The sequence below is a fragment of the Gambusia affinis genome, linkage group LG14, assembly GCF_019740435.1.
Source record: "Gambusia affinis linkage group LG14, SWU_Gaff_1.0, whole genome shotgun sequence".
Classification (NCBI taxonomy): Eukaryota; Metazoa; Chordata; class Actinopteri; order Cyprinodontiformes; family Poeciliidae; genus Gambusia; species Gambusia affinis.
This window is the reverse complement of record NC_057881.1, coordinates 839085-854683: the sequence shown is the minus strand read 5'-3', so window position 1 is coordinate 854683 and position 15599 is coordinate 839085. Positions and strand designations below refer to the sequence as shown.

At 43.6% G+C, this 15599-nt stretch overlaps 2 protein-coding genes across 3 annotated transcripts; one reads left to right on the top strand and one right to left on the bottom strand.

Moving 5' to 3' along the window:
• Positions 1–1255: 1255 nt before the first annotated feature.
• LOC122844243 (putative protein TPRXL) lies at positions 1256–6860 on the bottom strand. The gene is made up of 3 exons (XM_044139511.1): positions 6786–6860; positions 2918–4923; positions 1256–2379 (listed from the first exon to the last, which is right to left on the bottom strand). Exons 1-2 carry the CDS (start codon positions 6837–6839, stop codon positions 4300–4302), a joined length of 678 nt encoding a protein of 225 aa, XP_043995446.1. The 5' UTR covers positions 6840–6860; the 3' UTR covers positions 1256–2379; positions 2918–4299.
• Positions 6861–11994: 5134 nt separating this feature from the next.
• zgc:114119 (Mediator of RNA polymerase II transcription subunit 30-like) lies at positions 11995–14941 on the top strand. Of its 2 annotated transcripts, none has more exons than XM_044139514.1 (4): positions 11995–12308; positions 12793–12951; positions 13032–13121; positions 14658–14941. In XM_044139514.1, the coding sequence occupies exons 1-4, from the start codon at positions 12162–12164 to the stop codon at positions 14751–14753; spliced, it is 492 nt and encodes a 163-aa protein (XP_043995449.1). In that variant the 5' UTR covers positions 11995–12161; the 3' UTR covers positions 14754–14941. The 2 variants fall into 2 exon arrangements, with proteins under 2 accessions (XP_043995449.1, XP_043995450.1); XM_044139515.1 differs by having other exon boundaries at positions 12014–12308; positions 14661–14941.
• The last annotated feature ends 658 nt before the right edge of the window (positions 14942–15599 follow it).

The following is a 15599-nucleotide window of genomic DNA, read 5'->3' as shown; positions in this document are numbered from 1 at the left end:
CATTTACTGCTAATATGATCTGTAGCTCAAATAAAAAAATAGCATTTTGATCTTTAATTGTGTTTAAGTTACAAAAACTATAAAGAAATATAACAGAAATATATATATTCTCTGTTTTCACTCTGGCAGTTTGGGCGCCGTTTGTAAAGTTAGTCAAAAATTAATCAAATCATTTAGCTTGTCAAAGAAGAAAAAAATAGGTTCATGTTTCAAAGTCATATTTTCACAAAGTTATTCATTAATTTATAAATGATAAATGTCACAGTTTGAAACTGTTGTACAGAACCTTGTAGGCAGACGGACTGGAGTTAAAGCGGACTAAACAGGACTGACGGGAACGTAACCTAAACGGTACGCAGCCCTTTCATGGTTCCTGCTTGTTGGAAATGTGACTGATGGGGTTAACTGGTTCCAGTTCGGACAGGTTTGGACCGAATCAGGCTGCAGTCACTTCCAGCGTTCGGGTTCAGAGCACAGCAGGTAACTTTAACCTCACCTGTTACCTGAAGTTACCATTAGTCCATCTATAATACAGCTAAATAGCTAATTTAGCAAACTAGCTAAATATGTGGCTACCTATATATTTATATAGCAAGCTAAATAAATAGTTTGATGCTACATATTTCATTTTTATTAAACATTTGAAGCTAAATATGTAGCTTGAGACTAAATATTTAACTCTAAACTAAATATATACTGACCAGGCTACATATTTAATTTGAAGATAAATATTAAATTAGCAAGCCAACTATTTAGTTAGGAAGTTAAGCGTTTATTTGAAGAGAATATGTAGTTTTATTCAAGCGTTTGAAGCAAGCTTAATATTTAGCTTGAAACCAAATGTTGATATTAATCTAGCTAAATATTCAGTGTAGAAGAAAATTTTTATTTTGAAACTGTGACTTATTAATGAATGAATATGATGGTTTATGAACTTCCACTTATTTATTTATTCATGCTTTAATGAAAGACTGATGAACCCAAAGGATTGTTATTTGTGGCTGTATTGCCACCAGGGGTCGCTGTCGCTCTGATTGAAACAACAGGTAGGTTTTTCCCGTATAGCTGAAATCCAATTAAATTAAAACATTTAATTAATGTTCAGAACCAGGAATGATGTGATGATGATGTGGAGGACAGAAATAGTTCATGTTCTGACTGATGTTGTGTTCAGGTGCTGTAGGAACTTAGTGTTTCTCATTAGTCTTTGCCACATAACAGTACAGTTAGGTACAGAATCAACATCGGGCAAAGATTTCTTCTTTTTTACCTTTATTTATTCTACCTTTACCTTAAAATATTGTATCCATGTCATAAATATAGATTTCACACATTACAGTTTATAGATAACAGGCTTACAACTCAACACTGACTGCTACCATGTGACTCGTTTAACGAGTCGAAGCTTCACTAGTTAAATATGGTTTTAATCAAAAGAAACTACAGAATAAAACAACAGCAGGTGATGGAGGTGACTGGAGGAACTCCACCTGCTGCTGCTGCTGCTGCTGCTGCTGAGGGCTGGGCAATAATCAATAACCTCATATACCGCGATAGACACATCATCAATATCAACATATGTAACATCTGATAGAATATTCAATAATTTCACTGAAGTCCGCACGGCATTCTGGGAGATGTAGGCAGAGGAAAGGGCTTAGCTGCTCAGCCTCTCACGGCTAGGTTACTTCAACTGATTCACTCATTCTTTGGTTACCTAGCAACGACGCATAAGAAGCGTTTTCAAATCCCTTTCACCTCGGTTGCCTAGCAACAACCTATTGAGTAACTTGTGCAGCAGCAGTTTCAGGTTTTGTAACAGTTTTTCATAACTGCTGAAAAATAAAAACCAATGGCGTTAAGTGAAAACCGGATAAAACAGGAAAGATCACGCCACCAGTTTGGCAATATTTTAGATATTTAAAAAAAATACATAATTATTGATATTGACTAATATGAAATGCTTCTATAGTGATACATTTTTCAGCTTTATCGTCCAGCCCATCCTAAACATTTAGCCTAGCAGCTCCAGGTGAGCTGGACCATGATGGAGCAAAGCAGCAGCTCAGTGGAGGAGAAGCTGCTGCCTCCACCTGCTGAGTTTCCCTTCTGTGGTTTGGTTGTGGTGCTGCTGGTGCTGCTGGTGCTGTTGGTGCTGCTGGTGCTGTTGGTGCTGCTGGTGCTGTTGGTGCTGCTGGTGCTGCTGGTGCTGTTGGTGCTGCCGCTGGTGTTGGTGGAGTTGGTGGTGCTGATGGTGGGCTTGTCTTTGCCGTTGTTGCTGTTGTTGTCGTTGGGATCTTTGCTGGTGACAGCAGAGGTGGCGGTGCTCCAGGCTGAGGTGGCGTTTCCTGTCACCGTTGCATCTGAAGAAGTTGCTTCCTGATGGAGGACAGAGACGGAGTTAGGACACCATTTTGACCTGAATTCAGAGGAGATGCACTTGGCGTGTCCTTGTGAAGACATTTGACCCAAGCGCAGGCTTAAATGTGGAGATGTTCCTCTCATGTTCCCTGATGTTCCCAGATGTTCCTCTCATGTTCCCTGATGTTCCCAGATGTTCCTCTCATGTTCCCTGATGTTCCCAGATCTTCCAGCTGCAACAATCGATGGCTCTGATTGGCTACAGGATGGAAACCTTGTTGATCTGAAGCTCAGGTGGTTAAAAATATATTTTCTGCTCATTATTTAGGATTTAATTATTTCCAAGTTTCCTTTCTCAGATTAAAAAACAGTTGAAAGCTGCAACATTTTAGAAACAATCTTTTAGTTGTGTTTTCTATCATAACTGAATTGTTTAGTGAGTGGAAAACCAAACAGCCATTTTTAAAAAGCGCCGTTCTGCAGCCTGCAGGTTCGGTGTGAGATGCTGCAGCAGTGAATGTGTTTGTGCTGCAGGTGGAAGCTGTCGGTGCTTTACCTGCACTGATCTCGTCCAGAAGAACCCGGCGCCCAGCAGGGCCAGAGGCAGCAGCTCCCACAGCTTCATGCTGACCGTCGATGCTAACGCTCCGTCTTCCTGCCCGACGCGCCACAAATGGGGGAAATTTTCCCGACGGCAGCGTTTTATGGCGCGGCGTTCACCTGATACCTGTTTCCATTCAGGGAGGTGTCAGTCTCCTCCCCACCGAATGCAAAACGTCCCGCAGGGTCGAATGAAATCCATCACACCGGGGCTCACCTGGAGCCGCCGCCTCTAGAGGAAAATATTTTATTGGAAAATAAAAATGTGCAACGACAGACCCAGAAACCAACATGCAGTTTTACTGCCGGGCTGAAGAGATAGTTTAGTTTTAAATACGATTCTAAAGGCAGAATATCACAAGAAGACATTTTTTATGAGAACTTTTATTCAAAAACTTGTTAACAATGGAAAGGAGTAAAGTTGAGCAAAGTTTGGTATTGATTTTACAAATAAGGAAATTCCAACTGCAAGAAAATGCAAACAGTGAGAGAAATATTTATAATAATATTTATTTTACAAGTTAGGAAAATATAACAAAAAATTAGGACATTTTTCATCTTTTGTTTATCAGCTACTTTCAGGGTTTTTTATTAATCAATAACATTTTAATTAGAAATAATTTATCACCAAAATAAGCAACATTTTAAATTCAACATTCGATGAATAAACAGAAACAGTTTGATGGTTTTTAATCTTTGCTCAGGTTGTGGAGCGAAGCGTCGCTGAGTTCAGTCTGAAAGGAGGAACTGGTCACCAAAACGGATTTAAACTCACATCAGGAAAACTCAATCGAAGCTGTGAAATCCTGGAAAGATCTGATTTGAATGTTTGATCATTCGGCTGAGCGGCTGAATGATGTCAGACTGGAAATATTTTACACCCACAACATGAATCCTGATTAATCTGAACCAGGTTCAGTTTTAAAGTGAACATCTGAAATGTTTCTGGATTAAAGACAAAGATTACAGATACAGATTTTCTGAGGGGACCTTTAGTAATGCTGCGTTCCCTTGGTGTGAATGTGGATATTCCTGATGTCTGGTGGATGTTTCATTGTCCTCTGCACAAAGAACACCAGCTGGATTTGCATGTGTTGTTCTTTAAATAAAAGCTGTTTTCCTTTTAAAATCAGGATGTAAATCAGGAGCCGGGTTTAGTTTTCCATCAGCTGCAGCGGAGCGGAGCGGGGCAGAGCGGAGCGGAGCGGCCGGTTGGACTTTCAGTCAGGAAAAACACGAGCAGAACCGGTTAACATTTTATTACTCATAAAAAAAGTTCTGATCATTTCTGAGGCTCAGCGCCTGCAGCACGTCGTCCTGAACCCAGAGAGTCCAGGTTCAGGGCTGAGCGGAGCGCTGCAGCAGCACACAGGCTGCAGCCAGCAGCAGCTGCAGCCTGCGGCCTGCAGACACGCAGCCCGACCCCGCCGTGGGGGGGGCAGGGGGGGCAGGGGTCTGCTGGGGCGTCACACTGCCGCCGCTGTTAGTGGGGGCGCTGCTGCTGGGGGCAGTGCCAGTGCTGCCGCCTCCGAGGGTCGTAGTGCTCTCTGTGATGGTTGAGTTCACGGTGGGCGACGTGCCGACTGTGGAGGAGGTGGAGGAGTTGGAGGGGGTGGAGGAAGTGGAGGAGGTGGAGGAAGTGGAGGGAGTGGAGGGGATGGAGGAGATGGAGGAAGTGGAGGAGGTGGAGGAAGTGGAGGAGGTGGAGGAGTTGGAGGGGATGGAGGAAGTGGAGGGAGTGGAGGGGATGGAGGAGATGGAGGAAGTGGAGGAAGTGGAGGAAGTGGAGGGGGTGGAGGAAGTGGAGGGAGTGGAGGAAGTGGAGGGAGTGGAGGGGATGGAGGAGATGGAGGAAGTGGAGGAGGTGGAGGAAGTGGAGGAGGTGGAGGAGATGGAGGGAGTGGAGGGGATGGAGGAGATGGAGGAAGTGGAGGGGATGGAGGAGGTGGAGGAGTTGTCAGCCTGCAGGGGGAGGAGAGGCAGAGTGAGAACCAACCTGAACCTGGAACCTGACAACTAAAATAATCTGGAACAAACTTCCAGAAAACTGCAAAACTGCCAAAACAATATTTAGTTATAGATAAATATTTAGTCTGTTGACTAAATATTTTAATTTGGTGACTAAATAATGGAATTAACTGAATTGGTCAAATGTTTCTCTCCTGTCTCATAATCGGGTTCTGTGCTGAAATGTTCTAAACAAATAAATTCGACTTGATTCGGATCAGAACCGACAAACAACCAGAGCTTCCGGTCTGAGCCTTCAGGTTGTGTGTGTGTGGGTGTGCGTGTGGGTGTGTGTGTGAGTGTGTGTGTGTGTGTGTGTATCTGCGTATGCAAAAGAGCAGCATCATCTGTTCCATGAACACATTAAGGGACTTTGCATGCGGCTGATTTGCGTTTCCTGCAGTCGTCATCCTGTTCGCTTCAATCTCAGCGTCTGCTTCGTGTTTTTCCTCCAGATCTTCTCCTGCTGCCCTGCAGGAGCGTCTCTACAGCTCGTCAATTCGTCAGCAGTCAAAATGTAACAAGTAACACATAAATCCCCACAGGGCTCCTTCTGATTTATTCCAACTCGTCTGTTTTACAGTGCAGGCTCTGTGATCTATTAAACCTGTCTCATGATGTGTGTGATTTTATACACTGCAAAAACCAAGTCATCTTTGGTGTAGTTTCTAGTGCCGATATTTTAACTTTTATCAGAACCTTCCTGGCAGCTTCTTCACTTCCTGAAGATTTCAATATTCTGTAGCATCAATTCATTAAAAAGTCCTTCCTCACTCAGATTTGATGTTTCCCATCCGATCAAACTCATCCAGAATCAACCAGAACCTGAGCCTGAACATGACCTCTGACCCTGCAGGCCCTGAACTGTCTCTGTTCATCTTTCATGTTCCAGTTATTCCAGTAAAACTGAAGCAAACCGTCGTTTTCCCATGATGCCTCTGTGAAACGCCGTCATGGCTCCAGGTCATGTTAATCTGCTGGACGGTTATCTTACCAGAACCAGAACCAGCTGCAGCTTCATCTCTAATCTGATCGGGTTTATTTCCCGGCTGAAGCAGAACCTTCCCAGAGGCCACCAGGTCGTTCACTGGTTCTACTGGTTCTACTGGTTCTGATCACTGGTTCCGCCTGATTGGATCTGGGATCTGTTTTAATCTGACTGGACCCAACCCGGCCATTGACTGTACTGCTTGTAACTAAATATTTAGTTTAAAGGTTTTTTAACTAATTATTTATTGACATTTAAAACTGAAAGGATCAAATGGTTAAAATCTGATTCTGAAAAATGAACTTTTGTTGTTTCTCTTATAAAAACTGAATCATTAAAATTGTTGCTTTATGGGGCGTGCTCCGGTGGCGTAGAGGTTAGCGCGCCCCACGTTTGGAGGCCCTCAGTCCTCGACGCGGCCGTCGCGGGTTCGATTCCCGGACCCGAAGACATTTGCCGCATGTCTTCCCCCCTCTCCTTCCCTCTTTCCTGTCAGGCTGCTGTTATATAAGGGACACAAAAGACCCCCTGGTGGGGGGGAGGAAAAAAATTGTTGCTGTTAATTTTTTACAGTGTAGCTTCATAAACTCAAACTGGATCTGGTTTTTTCTGATTCCCGTTCTGGTCTACCGGTGACGGTCCAGTTAACGTCCAGGCTACACTCAGCAGAACCGGGCTCTGGCCAGGCTAACGGACCCGGTCACGGCCGACCCGACAGAACCTGAAACCATAAAACCCGGAGCAGCTGCAGCCGGCGCTGCATGGAAATCTGCATTTGAATGTCGTCATGCTTAAGCTGCTGAACCAAATGACCGTTCTGCTTCCTTACCTGAGTGCAGCTCAGGAGCATAACGACCAGAACCAGCACCTGGGATCTCTCCATCCTGCCGGGTCGTCCGTCTGTCTGTCTGTCCCGTCCTCCCGCTCTGCCGTTTTATACCTGAGCGGCGCGGCGCGGCGATAACGGCTGATAACACTTCTGCTCTCACAGATTCAGCTTCCTGCAGGAGGAACAACCCAGAGCGCTGGTTCTGTTCATGAAACAGAACCGGTTCAGACTGAAGGCTGAAACCTCTGAACCCCTTAAATCCAGATCCACAGGAAAAACGTTCAGAAACGTTCTGCAAAAGATCAAAATAATAATAAATGTTGTTCCTGGAAACGACAGGATGAGGAAGAGGCCGACACGTCTGCTGTCAAACTCATAAAATAAAATAAAATGAAATTAAAAAATAAAATAAAATGAAATTAAAAAATAAAATAAAATAAAATGAATAAAATAAAATGAAATGAAAAAAATAACAGAAAATAAAATAAAATAGAAATGGCCTTTTCTCTCCTGCAAAGGGGAAATGCATGCAGCCTCATTATCAGGGATTAATATTCACACAATAAAGTCCTTAATGACCTAAAAACAATGTATGAAAAATGAGATAAGCAATAATAGTAATAATAATAATAGTAATATAACTATTATTGGTATAATATATAATCCATCCATCCATTTTCTAACACCTTGATCCTCCTGGAGTCTGGAGGAGCTGCTGCCTCTCCAACTATGTTCTGGGCGAGAGGCGGGGTCACCTGGACAGAGGTCACCTGGACAGAGGTCACCTGGACAGAGGTCACCTGGACAGGGGTCACCTGGACAGGGGTCACCTGGACAGAGGTCAGTCTCCCAGGGAAACACAGACACACACCAAGGGAGAATTTAGAGAGACCAATTAACCTGACAGTTTCTGGACTGTGGGAGGAACCCGGAGAACCGGAGAGATCCCAGCATGCACAGGGAGAACATGCAGACAGAAAGACCTCGGGCCGGGAATCGAACCCAGGACCTTCTTGCTGCAAGGCAGCAGTTCTACCAACTGCTCCACTAGTTTTAGAGAATTCTGTGCAGTTATTAGAAATAAAAATATCAGACTCAAAGGGAAATGTGAGTCAGATCACTTTTCCCAAAATTTACATAAAATCTATATTGAACATTAAAAAATTCAGATTATGCGACTCAGATTAGGCTAGATTATTATTCATGTTTTTAGTTTTTACATGTTTGAAATAAATAAAAGTTTGAATTTCTAAACTGTTAAACTAGGATGCCTGTTTATCTGGAACTGCAGGAAAATTAACTGAATGTTGTGGTTTTATTTTCCTGATGTTTCAGTTTATGGATCAGAAATGTAATATTTTAATTTATGGATCAGAAATGTAATATTTTAATTTATGGATCAGAAATGTAATATTTTAATTTATGGATCAGAAATGTAATATTTTAATTTATGGATCAGAAATGTTTCCTCTGCTGTGTTCAGTTTTTCCTCTCAGTTCTTCTGTTTCCACTCTGAACATTTTTTCTCTTTCTCTTTACTTTAAATATCAACAAGTTAAAGAAAAAGACATTCTGGATTGAAATATTAATTTTTGTTTTCTTGAGGAATATGTTTTTTCCCTGAAAGAGAGAATAAAAAAATTGATGAAATGTTTTTTATCACTGGTGTTTTTCTATTGCATATAAAACATTTATGTCTGTCATTTCAAAAAGCCAACAAGGAGAAAAACAACTTTTATATATTTTAATACATTTTCTTGTTTTAAAGTCAAAAGAAAAGATTTGACCAGACAGTAAACTGTCTTTCCTCCACCAAACTTTCTCTCCCAGATTGAGAGAAAGTTTGAACCAGCTGGAATCGGTCTCAGAGGAGACGATAAATCAGCTGAAACTGGGAGGAAACCACAGAAACCAGCAGCTGTGAGCTGATATCACAGGCATCCTGGTGGTTTTACTGGAGTAACTTTGTAACTTTGTGTGTTTATTGGAGTTCAGTTTTTCTGAAGCGGCTTTTCTTTTCCAATTTGAGGCGAAACTGGAACTTTATTTGGGGAACCATTTTAAACCTGCAGGGTTTGTTTCAGGCCGGAGCTCCAGGTCAGGCTGCGCGGGCCTCGCCTAAAGGTCAGAGGTCACAGAAACAGAAAGGTTGAGAGGAGAAGAGCCAGTTGGTTGTTCTGCTCCGGGAGACAAGCTGCTCTTTGTGGCGTTTATCAGCTGCTGCATGTTTCCTGCTGCGGCGCAGATAACGCTGCAGGACGCACGGAGTCCAGTCCGCCCTGCAGCGCCTGGGTTCACTGGTTTAGTTGCCATGGTAACACTAAACAGAGAGGAAGCAGCAGCCATTTCTATTTAATCTGTTTATTTTATTGCTTCATTTGGTGTTTGGATGCTGGACGTTCCCGTTTGTTTTATATTTAATCCTCTTTAATCTCAGCTGAACTCTTTCACTTCCTCCTGATGCACCTCAGCGTTTCCTCATCGCAGGCCTGACATTTGGTTTTATGGCACTTTCTTGTCTTTTATGGGCTGTTTATCCTCAGAACTGATCTGAGCTTTAGTTCCATGCTGTGAATAATTTTAAACAGAAACATTTAAAACCAAAACACAACAGATACCATCCACTTTTACAGAATCCATTTCAGCACTAACATCGTAGCAACCCCATAATTTTTAATAAAAATGTAGAAACATTGCTAATGGGAATTAAAATGTTCAACAGAGTTCATGGCAGGATCTGTAATTATCCATCCATCCAGTTTTTTCTGCTGTTTGTCCCGATAGGACTCCTTCTTCAGCCTGACAGCTTCCCTCACTGAAGGTGTCCACCAACGGGTTCGAGGGTTGCCGCCACGACAGGCACCGACAACCTTTTGGCCACAGCTCAGATGAGCCGCCTCGACAATGGAGGCAGGAACACGGTCCACTCAGACTCCATGAGCCCTGTGGGGGGTTCTCCGGGAGTCCTGTGTTCCTCCCCCGGGACGTGTTCAAAGTTCTGCTGGAGATGGGAGTTAAAGCTCCGTCTCACAGGGGATTCCGCCAGACGTTCCCAGCAGACCCTCACAACACGTTTGGGCTGCCAGGTCTGACCGGCATCCTCCCCCACCAGCGGAGCCAACTCACCACCAGGTAGTGGTCAGTGGACAGAACCTCTCTTCACCCGAGTGTCCAAGACATACGGCTGCAGATCCGATGAAACGATGACAAAGTCGATCATCGAACTGCAGCCTAGGGTGTCCTGGTACCAAGTGCACATATGGACACCCTTATGCTTGAACATGGTGTTCGTTATGGACAATCCATGACCAGCACAGAAGTCCAACAACAGAACCCCACTCGAGTTCAGATCGGGGGGGCCGTTCCTCCCAACCACGCCCCTCCAGGCCTCACTGTCATTGCCCACGTGAGCGTTGAAGTCCCCAGCAGAACAAGGGAGTCCCCAGGTGGAGCACTCTCCAGTACCCCCTCTAGGGACTCCAAAAAGGGTGGGTAATCTGAACTGTTGTTCTGCCCGTAAGCACAAACGACAGTCAGGACCCGTCCCCCCACCCGTAGGCGGAGGGAGGCTACCAACTATTTCTAACCAGAACCTCTCAGCCTCACACACTAGCTCCACCTCCTTCCCCACCAGAGAGGTGACATTCAACGTCCCAAGAGCTTCTGCAACCGAGGATCGGACCGCCAGGCCCCCTCCCTCGGCCGCCACCCATCACACAATGCACCCGACCCCGTTGGCCCCTCTCACCGGTGGTGGGCCCATGGGAGGGGGGTCCATGTTTCCTCTTTGGGCTGAACCCGGCCGGGCTGCATGGGTAAAAGCCCAGCATGGTTGGAGCTCACTTTCTGAATGAATCATTTTAATTATAAAGCACTAAAAACAAATAAAACAGTAAAATATAACAAATAACATAAAACAGCTGCAGGAGATTTAAATGTTAAGTTCAGTTTTTTTAACCAGATTAATAAATAAAACCAACCAAATCCATATAAATATTGCTTTAAGTAATATAAAAATTAAAAGACTTTAAAACTGATGTGAGTCTATAAACTAAATGATGTAAATGTGACTCGTGTTATTATGTTGACTTGTTTTCTTCCTCCTATAATAACCTGGCCTGATGATGATGATGATGATGATGATGATGATGATGATGATGATGATGATGATGATGATGATGATGATGATGATGATGATGATGATGATGATGATGATGTAATCAGCAGTCATTTAAAGCTCCTAGACTGAAACCAGTCTTTATTTCTGCCAGTCGTGACTCGGACGTCCCTCAGGTCTCCTAGGAAACCGGCGCTCATGCAAACGCCGCTGATATTTCCATGCTGGGCAGAAACTGTGAGGCGCTTCCTGATGTGCTGTGATGCAGGCTGGATAAGATCCACCAACATCCTCCATCACTTCATTCATCTCTTCTTTCCTGACGTTCTGCAGATTTTCAATCAAACATTTCAGAGTTAAAAGTTACATTTGGCTGTTTTTAATTTAGCCAAAGCTTCTATTCTTGCATTTTAAACTTTAACAATGATCATAAACAGGTTCAATGAAGAACCAGGTTAAAGCAAGTTAATAAGTGATGAGTAACATATTTCCATCATTGAACTGGTGTTTAAACATAAATGCTAAATATTGAGTTAACAAACTAAACATTTTGTTTACTGACTATATATTCTTGCCTCAAACTAAACATTTCACAATCTAAACGTTTAGATGAAGCTAAATATTTAGCTTTGATCTAAATATTTACAATTCTAACTTGTTAGCTAAATATTGAGCTTGAAACTGTGACATTTATAAATGAATGAACAGCAAGGTGGAAATGTTCCTTTGAAAGATTAACCCCTTTTTTCATTCATGATAAATTATTGCAGGGTAATAAAAAGACATCCCATAATTTGAAACAAAAACCCCATGAATTGCGTTAGTTAATAATAAACTTTATTATAAACAGGTTTATGGTCTCATCTTCACACAGGTTAGAAAAATAAACAGATTAAAATCTGGATTTCTGTCGCCCTCTAGTGGAGAGAGTCCAGCATTCAGCTTCCGGTAGGATTTAATGTGAGACTAGAGGAATTAATTTACTACGTTCATTTTGTATTTAGATGAGACAAACTTTGTTTCTTCACCTGGCTTGGTGACGTCATCCCCTGTGAGCTGGTTGTAATGACCAGGTTCCACCAGCAGGGGGCAGTGTGTGGATTTGAGGGTCCCCACTAGCAGCCGGAAGTGACGCAACGAGCCCGCGGTGAGCAGAGTGGAGGATCGGTGGGTTTAAATGAGCAGAGGATCGTCTGGTATCAAACTCCAGCCGCCCAGAGGTTAATCTGCCCCCCGCGGTCACTTCCTGCCCCGGCCTGATGGCGGCGCCGCCCCAGCAGCAGCAGCCTCCGCCCGGGGCGCTCCGGGAGATCTCCCCGGTGTTCCTCTGCAGGATCGGCCAGGAGACCGTGCAGGACATCGTCACGCGCACCATGGAGATCTTCCAGATCACGCGCGCCACGCAGGTGAGAAGCCGCAGGTGTGTCCGAGTGGGGCAGGATTACCGGGGTTCTGGAGAACCTTAAACCCGACCTTAGCACATTTCAGGTCCGGGAAGGTTCGGAGGAACCGCGGTGATCCAGAATCTCCTCTGGGTTTTATTTCTGGCGCAGTGAACGGAACCGGTAGAGAAACGGAACCGGTGAACGGGTCGGAACCAGGGGTGTACACAGACATTTTGGGGTCAGGTTCTCCAGTGGATAGAAGGCCACCTTGTGGCTCTAATGGAACTTTTTAAATAACTTCTGTTTTAATTTAATTTTATTTTATTCTTCCAGTTTATTTGAAGTTTTTTTTTTTTAATAAACACTTTTGTCTTTGATTTGATCTTTAATTTAAACATAAAACCAGACTGTCCAGCTTAATTGGAAAAAACTAAATCTTCCTGACTGGTTGAGCTCTGGTTCTGGTTCTGGTTCTGGTTCTGACATGTCCCTGTGTGTGACCCAGCTCCCTAACGGAGTGACCCAGAGCCACGCCGTGTACCAGGACCGGTTTGGGAAGCTGCAGGAACACCTGCGGCAGCTCGCCCTGCTCTTCAGGAAGCTGCGGCTGCTGTACGAGCGCTGCGTGGAGATGACCTCCGACCTCCAGGAGGCGCCGACGGAGGTGAGGGCCGAGCCGGATCCGGGTTCTAACGGCGGTATCCGTTAGGATCCGATCCGATCCGTGTGGTTGTGTGTGTTCAGCTCGTCCCGTATGCAGGAGAGGAGCTGGTTCCGGTCCGATCGGAGCCCTGCAGCCCGGCCGTCATCCAGGAGCGCCAGGAGGTTCTGGAGGTGAGAGAAGCCCAGTTATCCACTGTACACCGGTTCTGATCCATCTGAGTTCTGGTTCTGTTCATGTTAGCGACCCAACATCAACCTTCAGCCTGTCACCACAACAAACGATGCTGGACGATAAAATGTCCCAGAAATTTCCATTTCCAACAAATACAAAATATTCTAATATAATACTGAATTATTATTTATGATATTAATATTCATGGCATAATAATGCAAGATGAAGAAAACTTTAATTTCTAAGGAAAATTTAACGCTGAAGCCAGAAAACATTTAAAATGTCCAAAATAAAAGAAAATAGATTCTGAAGTTTCTGTAACAAAAATTATATTTAAAAAATCAAAATCAATCAAATTTTATTAGTATATCTCATTTCAGCATCAAGGCATTTCAAAGAGCTTCACATCAGAAACACAAAGCAATATAAAATCAATAATCAAAACACAACATGAAGTCAGGTTCCATTATTACATTTGTAATAAAATCCTAAACAAATTGGTTTTTAGTCCAGATTTAAAGGAAGTCAGTGTTTCAGCTGTTTTACAGTTTTCTGGAAGTTTGTTCCAGATTTGTGGTGCATAGATGCTGAATGCTGCTTCTCCATGTTTGGAGGTAATCAATCATTAATCAGTCCCTAATCAATCATTAATCAATCAGGTTAAAGGGGCAGGTTTTGCAGACTAATTACTTACTGGGTGTCAAATGTTTGCAGCGTTTCTCAAAGCAGTGGCTTTTCACTGATATTGAATTGAAATAGTTGATTGTTTATTGATTTATTGATTATTATGGCAGTGAATTAGCCGATCTGAAGTCCAGATTTAGTTTCCAGATCAGGTCGTTGATGCTGCAGGTCCCTGCAGACGCCTCCAGGGGGCAGCACTGCCTCAGCAGCAGACCTTCATCTGGTTCAGAGAACAGAGGCAGGTTATCGATGACTATCAATCTAAAGGTGATTGATCTTATTGATGGACAGTTCTCCATGAGCCCTGACAACCGACCCGCTCAGCACCATTAACGGCGCCGAACTGAATCTCCGCCATTCCCTCTGATTTGCCTTCGTAGCACATCAGTAGTGTTTGGTTGAGGAGTTGCTGCTTCTCAGCAACATTGAGGTGGAACTTCAGGACTTTGTTCCGTTTTTACATTTCTAAACAGAACCGCAGAAAGAACATTTTACGTCCCACACCGGACTCTGATTGGACCGTTTCTCTCTCCCGTTCCGTTATGGCCGCCATCTTTGATTCAGCACCAACTGGTTCCTCCGCTTGATGATAAGCAGCAGCGCCCCCTGCTGGATGGCGGCCAAGCTACAGCACTGAAACGGGTCTGAGCGAACATGGTTAGAAGATTGGACCTAATTTTAACCGACTAAAGAATCGATCATCAATTTATCATCAGTCGATTAATTGTTTTTATAATTTTGTATGTTTTTATCTAAATGGATGTCGGTGAGTCAACCTGGATAACCATCAGAACACAGTTCAGATGGTTCTGGTTCTGGGTGGTCTGACCCAGATGTTCTGTTCCCCACAGAAGGTCCGTCAGAAGAACCAGGAGATGAAGTTTCTGATGGACCAGATGAGGAACCTGCTGTGGGACGTCAACGCCATGCTGACCCTCAGGAAGTGATGAAGATAATGACCTCCTCCTCCTCTTCCTCAGGCAGCTAGTGACTCAATCTGTTCAGGTTTCAGAGCTGGCTGCACTTCCCGCTGGCCTCCAGCAGAGGGCGCCGCTCTGTCCTGTCTTTGTTTCCTCTCTGGGAGGATCTTTTGTAAACTGACGTGTTTTTGTATGAAATAAACCTTTTTTTAACATGTTGAGTGTTGGTTCCCGTTAATCCCAGCAGGGTTCCCAGGACCAGAGCTGCTCCAGCCCCGGATGGAGCTCGTTTTCCCGGCCGTGTTGATCCGTGAGGACTCTCTCTCTCTGTCTGATTCACAACAACACAAAGCTGACTTCCGGCCCCAGAACCCACCAAACCCGGCCCGAACCCAGATTCACCAGCAGAATCAAGGTGCATTGTGGGTTTTCAGAACCGCCATGATGGCATCACATCCTTGAAAATTAAAGCTGGATCAGTTTTTTTGTTTGTTTTAGATAAAAGTTAAAACTATCCTGGGATTTAATTCCGATAAACTCAGAGGGTCGATTCAACTTTAGTCATTAATCTCATTATTTAATGACTGAGCTGCAAAGTTACTCAAAGAATCAAACTTTGGGTTATTCAGCCTTCAAAGTCAAATTTCAATTAAAATTAATCAAAATCACGTCTTCAGTTTTCATTCATTAATGTCGATTATTCAGCCTACAACCCATATTAACTAATAATTATTCCCAAGCTGAATAATTAATTTACAAATTATTAGGCTAAATGTTTAGTTTGTAGCCAACTATTCAGATTTGGCTTCAAATTAAATATTTAATTTGCTAAAAGACAATTTAATGTAAAATCCCTCCCTCCCTGGTCGTGGG

What these genes read in the sequence shown, in the direction of transcription:
- zgc:114119 (XM_044139514.1), top strand. Translation starts at nt 12,162, where the DNA reads ATGGCGGCGCCGCCCCAGCAGCAGCAGCCTCCGCCCGGGGCGCTCCGG. An exon ending in TCCAGGAGGCGCCGACGGAG is followed by an intron (nt 12,952 to 13,031) that starts GTGAGGGCCGAG and finishes GTGTGTGTTCAG; the next exon opens with CTCGTCCCGTATGCAGGAGA. An exon ending in AGCGCCAGGAGGTTCTGGAG is followed by an intron (nt 13,122 to 14,657) that starts GTGAGAGAAGCC and finishes TGTTCCCCACAG; the next exon opens with AAGGTCCGTCAGAAGAACCA.
- LOC122844243 (XM_044139511.1), bottom strand. Translation starts at nt 6,839, where the DNA reads ATGGAGAGATCCCAGGTGCTGGTTCTGGTCGTTATGCTCCTGAGCTGC. An exon ending in TGCTCCTGAGCTGCACTCAG is followed by an intron (nt 4,924 to 6,785) that starts GTAAGGAAGCAG and finishes CTCCCCCTGCAG; the next exon opens with GCTGACAACTCCTCCACCTC.